The sequence below is a fragment of the Ammodytes marinus genome, assembly GCF_949987685.1.
Source record: "Ammodytes marinus genome assembly, chromosome: 12".
NCBI lineage: Eukaryota > Metazoa > Chordata > Actinopteri > Uranoscopiformes > Ammodytidae > Ammodytes > Ammodytes marinus.
The window spans coordinates 21,569,461-21,578,174 of NC_137216.1; the positions used below are offsets into that span (position 1 = coordinate 21,569,461).

The window sequence follows — 8,714 nt, forward strand, 5'->3', positions numbered from 1 at the left end:
GAGTAATCAATAGCCTACATTGTGTCTCTCCCTTCTGAGCCAAAGCACAGATGCATTTGTTCCCTATGTATGATAAGTATATTATAAAGCTTGGAAAAGGCACAGAGTTGATACAGACACATGAGAATTGACACGGGAGTCCATTCACCTACTGATCAAACGCTCCATTCATGAGTGAAATTACAATCCGTCTGTCAGCCAAGGTGTGAATTCTTTCATCTACGGATCCTACCTCTGAAGTTGTGATTAAATGCATAAAGCCGCATATACACTCCGCACAGACTCCAGATAAGCAGAGGAGGATTTCTGCCTCTCTGGGCGGATAGGTTTGATGTGGGAATCAATTTAGACAACAGTGCCCTCTTGTGGAAAATGACTTGGATATTTCCACACCTTTGTCACAATATATAATAATCCTATTTCACAGGAGAATTGAATGTAAGAAAAATAATGTTTTCAAAGGGTGTCCTCCAGATTGGTGGCTTCCTTATAGCTTCTAGAATTTATGTCTCTAGAATTATGATCAGTAAATTGTGCTGACGATGGCCCTTTAAACCTTCAATTTTTGTGTCACCTCTTGCATAAGGAAAAAAAATCTTCTTCTTGCATAATTTGCATGAGAACATATTTTTCTTTATATAATTCTTCCTTTAAAAGGGGCATCTGACACTATCTTTTTAAAAGCTTGGATTCAAGAACCAAATCTTTTTGAAAATGATTTGTTAATGAATGACGTGTATGATATGAGACATCAAAGCACTCTTTCACTTTGTTCTTTTATTGTCAAACATTACAAAACGTGAACTTGGACAGATAGGATGTGATGTCAGAACACACTACACAACTCATGGAAGAACCGGACTAATGGGGAACATGTGCAACAAAAACTCCACAACATCAGCAGATCATACATCAAGATGCACGTTTAAACAAAATAAACTGGGCCGAACTCATTAAAGGGCCAAACAGGACAAATAATAACAGCAAGGTTTGAGGCTATGTACAGAAAGTAAAATTATACTGCAGACAAAGCAGAAAACAATAAGCGTGATACACTCAGTGAAATGTGAAACATCCATTATTGTCTGATGATATTCTCATTGTTTGTAACCGTGTCTGTGTAACCAAAACCTGATTTATTATTACAGTGATTCTTGAGAAGTGGGAGAAAACGTTGAAAAAATACAAACCCTATGTTTAGGCAGATTAAATTACATGTATGTACATATACTAAGCTACTGAGCTAAGGTTTGACACAACCTCCCAGCTTTTGTCCTTTTTATCAAAATGGGCTTTTTACCTTGCCATTCCTTATCAAAATGGGCTTTTTTACCTTGCCATTCCTTATCAAAATGGGCTTTTTAGCTTGCCATTTCCTTATTCCTACACCGTCAGACACCAAAAAACACAAATTAACTTTCCCTCAATTTATGCTAGACCCATGAGATGTATAGTGATCACACATATTCACCAAAACTGATAGAGGCCACAAACAATATTTTCAAAATGTATATGAATATAATTTTTTTTTATATCTGACGGTGTTGATATATTTAACATTTCTTAAACAGAACAAATATAGTTTTTCTAGTAGCAGTTTGGTTTTCTGTTGATGATAGGTGCTAGTATGAACTACTTCAGGAAAATAAAATGATTGAAACATTTCAAATAACTTCTTCAGAAATTGTAAGTCGGTGTTGACGTATCATGGTTGTGACGCAGGACTTTCAAGATTTGTAATGTAAAATATTCTAAAACTACAACACTTATCAGAGCCTGTCTGACTCTAATGTACTATGCACAGCTTGTGACAATAGGTCCTTCACGGAGACAGCTGCCCCTCATATTGCCTGATTGTATTACATTTTAATGAAATGTCTGACGGTGGTGACAAAAAGTGTCCCCCCACTTAGAAACCTTATAAAACATGAATGTGCTGTAGAAAAAAAATTGCTGATATGAGAGATTATTTGGTGTTGCATTTGATGGAAAAAGCTCTTTTTAATCATTAAAGTACATTTTTAATAGGTTTTATTGCATATGAAAGATTGAAACCTTCTCTGTGGACACACTGTTTTGGATGTCTTGAGAAGATAACAAGTGTCATATATTTGACATAATAATGATAAAATTAAATTTAAGGGGATATTTGTGCTCCAGACATTCTATTCTTAATCCCTAATAACATCTACAATTTTAAATATTTTTATTTTTAAAGATAATTGCAGTTACATATGGAAGACGGCCTTTTGTCCCAGTTCTCAAGAATCACTGATTAATAAATGATTTCTCCGAAGAGCTTCATCCAAAAACGTTTTTTTTATATAAATACAGTACATGAGCCACATCGATGCAATGAGTGACATGCTCTTTTATTAGGGTGAACATGGGCATATACTGTGTTGACACACATAAACTGTCCTGCTGTTGAAAATACTCACCAATGAACATCCACTGTGTATTAATCCACAGCTAAAAATAATCCCAACCAAATGCTTTGTTGAGTCATGTGTGAGCTACAAATTACAGTGGTCAGCTGTTTCTAGAGTTTATTTAGCCTTTTTTTTTAAGCAAGTTTATATTAGTGATTTTTTATTTTTTATTACATCTTCAGTAAAAAAGAATTGGCTTGGAGCTGTGATACACAGACATGACGGGGAAGTTGGGGGTAATGATTTGGGGCTCTTCATTTGGGACAGTAACACCAAATACAGAATATCATCAGCCTCAGCCTTTAAATTGACCAGGTGTTCTTTTCTAAAACACTGTTGGCCATGACTGTACATACACAATATAAAAATGACCATGCCACTTTACAAGCTTTTTAATATGCACTTTTTTAATATATCTTTATAACAATATTCAAAGTAAAATATATATTTGTATTACTTGTTCAACAAGGGACCGTCTTTTCTTTGCCAGCAAATATGTGATTGCTGCTGATACACTCATTACAATCGCAATCATGCACACATGAGATTCAAACAAAAGCGTTACAGTACGGAAGCAAAGGGAATACCATATGTGATGCGAGCTACCAACTGAACGGTATGTTACAAAGTTCAGTTAAAAGTAGCTCAGGGGAGTGACTCTGATGCCATTTTGGAGCTCAACAATAGCCGCAATGTTTTTATCCTGGAACAAAGTGTTCAGGTTGGATAATTTATACCACAGAACTATTATATACAGTAGAGTCTACAGAGTTCTGCTTTTACGTAGGGGGGTAACCTTCTTGATGTTACCTGGTTAAAGTCAGTGGTAGTGGACCTGGACGGTTCGGCCAATGAGAAGGAAGAGGAGGCCGGCCAGGAGGCAGAAGAAGATGCCGACAGGGGCAAGCATGAAGGACAGGCCGTAGTGGAGGGACAGCTGGAAGTTTGGACACAGTGTAGTGCGCTGGTGATCTATATAGACATCGACCACATCCAACACCTGCAGCCACAGCACGTACATCACCACCACACACAGCAGAAACAGGCCTGGTGCACAGAAGGAAAGAGGACATGAGACAAAAAAAACACATACATTCGTGTTTTTTATTAAATCCTACTCAAAGGTGCTTTGAGGAACTTTCAGCTTGAGGCATCAAGATAAACTATATACAAATAGCATACTTTGCACTGATGGTCTCGTTTGCTGTTATGTCATTTACGATCATCAGAGGAAAAATGAGACTGTTTCAGAAATATTAAAAAAGTTCCTCATAGCACCTTTAAGTAAAAGTATAGAAGTATTATTAGCTCAATACAAAGAGTATAAAAATAACAATATTTAAGGCAGTGCACTTAATTACTTCCCACCCCTGGATTTAAGCATTTTAAAAAGCTCACCAGATGCCAGGAAGAGTCCGCCCCCTGCTTTATACAATCGGTGGCTGGCGAACGGAGCAGCACAGATGATGAGGAACCCAGCGAGAACTACAGCTGCCACACCAATGAGCATGAAGATGCTCCAGAAGCCTCTGTAGACTGGACAACAAGGGATGTTAGCCAAGTGCATATACAGCCATCGGACAATATACAGAAAAAAATTTGAATACACTCAGTCTGTTCACATTGACACTTACTTATGGCTGAATCATACTCCGTGGCATTGTGTGTCTGGTGGGACACAGGGAATGGGAAGAGGTAGGCATGCATGCACACTTTGGAGCGAGGCTGATTTGCTGTAGAGAGAAAGAATGAATCCACACATAGGTAAAATTTAGTTTTTCATGTAAACAGGCACAGTATAGCAAATGAGAGACATCACCTACAAATACAATATGATCAAATAGCAAATTACGGGACAATATGATGTATTTTTCACAGCAAAACAAAAGACATTTGCATGACATATTGGGGGAATTATTAATTTGTTCTACTAGTTTGTTGTTACATTTTGTCGTTCACAGATTACCAAATTTGACAACAGAGTGAGAAAAACGTTGACAGTTCTACATTATCCTGTCGTGTTTTATATTCTTTCGTTAGCATCTTCCCTGCTTCGCTTCCCCCATGTGAAATACCGCAAACCCTCACAAGGTCCTTTCAGGGCTGGAGGCTATAATTGACAATAATAACCCACCATTGAAAAGTCCCCATCAGAACACAGAGAGGACGCACGATCACCTGACAATCCACCAAAATAACATCACATGGTACTGCCTCTCTAAACAGTCACATGGTTGGAGTTTCCACCACTACGATGTGTTGTATGATTTTACTGACAGAATAGCAGGGAATCAAAAAGTGATTTTGTAATAACAGTCCTGCCATGTGACTCAGTGGAAGTATAACATTGGAGGAGATTTGTTTCATGCACTCGACCAATCGTCGTCTTCACAACACTGACAATAGGAGCATTCAGAGAATTTGAAAGAACATTTGGATTTATTTTTATCTTCAAAGATTGTTTCAGTCAGTGGAGCCACCGTTTAACGTTCTGCTCTTATTGGAGACCCTATACCATTTTTTAAAAGCTCAAAAACATATCCAACATGTTTCGAATCATCATGACTTATTTCATCATTCATTTTATAAAAATTGTTAATGAACATGATTTTGAACAGATTGAGCTGTAAAAAAAAGGGGGGGGGGCACTCGTGTTGTAGTGGTTAGAGGCTCAGGCCTCGCAGCAGACCTGGGTTTGAATCCGACCCGTGGTCAGTTTTCTTCATGTGTTTCCCTCTTTGCCCCATTTCAACTCTGTTTAATAGAGCAAAAAACTTAAAAAAAAAATAAAAAACTTTAAAAAAAAATAAAAATCTGTGAATGGTGTTGACAGAGTTTTTAATGCAGTAGTGATATTACAAATGAGTCTATTGTGTTGATTTATTACAGGGAGTTGGACATTTCACTCTAAAGACTCTCAACATTAGTAACATCACAATGTAGGATCACATACTGTAAATTTGTTTGTCTCTGACTTTTGGGGTAGAAAATCCAATATAACTTAAAAAACATAAACATATTTCCTTATTTGGTGTAATAGAAATACTCTGTTGTCATTCCATTACTTTTTCTCTGTATGGAGTTTGAATAAAGTCCAAGGAAAAGAAAAATTATATTTAAAGAAAATATTATTTTGCAAATATTCTCATATATTTTAAACCTAAACCAGTGGAAACTATAAGAAAGTGAAGCCAAAGTCAACAAAACACAAGGGTTAGCTTTGGTAAAACACCATGTGTCCATCTCACTTACTGAACCAGAGCTTCCACAGCAGGTTGTCATCACCCGCGTTGCCTCCAAACGAACACCTCCAGAAAAAGCCCTCATGGTATAGAGTGATATCGCTATTGGCGTCCTGCAACTCCACATCTTGCAACACCAAATCTCCAGGCTGAAAGAAGGAAAAATAGAGAGAATAATCACTCAATACTAAATACATTTACAAGTCTGCAGAATTAGGTTTGTAGGCCTACAAGCATATTGATGAGTGCACTCCATGTTATATGTTTCAGTAAAGTTTTAAGGACATGTGAGGCAGGTGCACAGTGGGTTGCTGCAGTGACACAGTGCAGCTGCTAATTCAGGTCAAGGGTTGAGCTGAGCAAGCTCCTCTCGCAGGTTTGGTTGGGTGGCGTGAAAGCGTGCAGTTAAAGAGTGTTCTCCCAATCAGGAAACTATCTATTTTTGCACATGAAAAACACGCCCCCCCCCCAAAATAAAAATAAAAAATAAAAACATGGGCATCTAAAATTAACCGATTTGCATTGTTATTCGTCAGATATCTCTCAGAGAATTGAAAACAGACAGTACAGGCTGCGAAGAAGATAGAATACGAGAAGGGAGAATCACAATTATGTTAAACCTTGTGACAATGGGTCATGGAGAGAAGTTGATCCATTTCATTTTGCACCTTTCCCTACCCCATTCAGCATTATCTGTTATGGTTATTGCTTATTGCTACAACTTCAAGGTTTTATTGTGGTGATATCATGTCTCGATTCCGGCATCAGTGCACACTATGAAAAGCTAAGTATGTTCTAGTCGGTGATATTTAATACAGTACCATACCACTGGGACTACTGGTATTTGTGCTTCTATCATAGGGAAACACGTGGTACAAGCTATGTCTCAATCACTGCATAGCTGCACACATACATGTACCAGTGTCTGGTTACATGAAGAGGTCCTGCAGGGACGCATCCCCACTCTGCAGCTCATCTCTTGACAGAATGACTTGAGCAACTCACCACAGTTTCCAAAGATCTAGACCTTCTAAATATGTTATTATGAGACAGTAGAGTGCACATTCACAGTACTATTATTTAAAGTTTAAATACCATACATAATCACATAATCATAATCACTGGAATGATTTCTTGCCTCTGGCCTTACAGCAACAACAACTGACCTAACTTCAGTTCTTGAAGTCACAAATATGAAAACATTTTCAAACCTAAAACACACATACACAATGTTAAACATAGATATAACAAATTAAAACGGACTATTATCTTCTGAGTCTCCTTGATCGGCTGCTGTTAGTTTGAAACACCCACCTCTACGATGACTCCACCCGGGCCAACTGTGTCGTTTGGATGGCAGCTTTCTGAGGCCAGCAGCCAGTAGTCAGTTCCAAAGGAGAGGAGGACGAAGACGGCCGCCAGCGCCCCAAAGAGCCCTGCAAAAAACAGCGCCACACTAAGCTTCATGGTCAAGGGATTTACCCTCTCAGTCACTCAGCTATACTGGATGCCCACACACTGTGTCTAACTTTCCCCCTCCAACTACACTGAGTGCACGTGACCTGCACAGACAATGACACAGTCACTCCTCTTGTAGTAAATCCACTAGGAGTAAGATATAGGCTCAAGCTGGTTTATGTGGCCTAACTTGATCCTGACTCCTCACCAGTCCCCCTATGTCTGTGTTATGGGAGAAAAAGAAGGTTGAGCACATGACACCTCTAGGCCTTGCTACTGGGGTCCGTAGCCAGCCAGCCTGCCAGCCCACCCACACACCACCCCACTCCCTGGGCTATTTTGGGGGTCTGATTGAACACTGCTGCTCCTCTCCACTGTGGGTTTGAGTGCGAGAAGCAGTTGGAGAGTGTGAAAGGGAGGGGATGGGATGGGAGAAAATAACCGGTGGCAACTGGACACCTGCCGTCTGCACGGGAATTTCAGGGCAGGGTGAGACTCGAAGGACAGAAAGAAGAGTTAAGTATCCCACCACAACACCCTGCCAAAAGCTCTCCGCCCCCACCGGGACAACACACATGTAAACACACTCGCAGCACTATCATTTCTTGTAAATGGGTGGGATGAGGAATATGACGGTAAATGCAGCCTAAATATACTTCTTGGGGATTTTCAGTTGTAATGATTGTCATTTGAAGATTTAGAAAGAGTTAAATTATCATTTTAGAGACAAAATTAATTTGCAAGTTGTAAATTAGCACGTGAGTTTAAAAAGTCACTATTAATATTTGTATGGTCTTGAGAACAAAGCCATGAGGCATAACTGTAAGGCAATTATCTAGTACTGTATAAAAATTTGTGTCAATATATAGTTGTCCATCAATAAATGTTTAAGGCTAATTTACACACTGATGTGACCTGGGCTGCCCTCAGCCAGGAGCACCACACCCAACTCCACTGCTCGGTAGTGTGTGCTTGTGTGTGTGTTATCACTTCAATCTTTTTTAATTTATATTTGACTGAGACAGATTTGATTTAATTAGGCTTAAAGTTAAGGATATAATGTGTCATGTAATCTTCACTGAACATGCAAAGTAGTAGGCCTAGTAACAAATGTGAATGACACAGAAATTGCAATGCTCAAGGACTTTCTTGTGTTAAAACATAGAGGTTGCTTGGCCTCTTTAAAGAGACATACTTTCCTATAAGATCGTGTTCTGCAATAACTGTCTTGTTGTTCTTTTAACTATGAGCCTAAAAAGTAATTTTGTTGTAAAATAGAAACACTGCTTATACTCACGCTGTAGCTGTAGTCAGACACTATAAAATCCTCCCTGTGTGCAGTTTATATTGTTTCGGATGGCATGTTTTGTCCAGCAGGTGGCGGAAGAGTGACTTCAAAACCTCAATCTCTATCAGTCTCAGATTGTTACATCTGATATGCTATAAACACCTTTTGTCAGTTGAGGTTTTGAGGGTTTGGGTCTTAATGTATATGTTTTGGTGGGTATTTCTGTTTGTAAATGTGTTTTAATGTGTATCAGGTCTATTGTTTTATTGTTAAGTATGTTAAAGGATATTTGTG

General features: G+C 38.7%; 1 protein-coding gene across 1 annotated transcript; it reads right to left on the bottom strand.

The window, feature by feature from the left end:
• Positions 1 to 816: 816 nt before the first annotated feature.
• tmem182a (transmembrane protein 182a) lies at positions 817 to 7,211 on the bottom strand. Its single transcript, XM_080037873.1, has 5 exons — positions 6,989 to 7,211; positions 5,685 to 5,823; positions 4,067 to 4,165; positions 3,831 to 3,968; positions 817 to 3,479 (listed from the first exon to the last, which is right to left on the bottom strand). The coding sequence occupies exons 1-5, from the start codon at positions 7,139 to 7,141 to the stop codon at positions 3,253 to 3,255; spliced, it is 756 nt and encodes a 251-aa protein (XP_079893999.1). The 5' UTR covers positions 7,142 to 7,211; the 3' UTR covers positions 817 to 3,252.
• Between the last annotated feature and the right edge of the window lie 1,503 nt (positions 7,212 to 8,714).

What these genes read in the sequence shown, in the direction of transcription:
- tmem182a (XM_080037873.1), bottom strand. Translation starts at nt 7,141, where the DNA reads ATGAAGCTTAGTGTGGCGCTGTTTTTTGCAGGGCTCTTTGGGGCGCTG. An exon ending in GCTGTGGAAGCTCTGGTTCA is followed by an intron (nt 4,166 to 5,684) that starts GTAAGTGAGATG and finishes TTCTCTCTACAG; the next exon opens with CAAATCAGCCTCGCTCCAAA. An exon ending in CGGACTCTTCCTGGCATCTG is followed by an intron (nt 3,480 to 3,830) that starts GTGAGCTTTTTA and finishes TCTGTGCACCAG; the next exon opens with GCCTGTTTCTGCTGTGTGTG.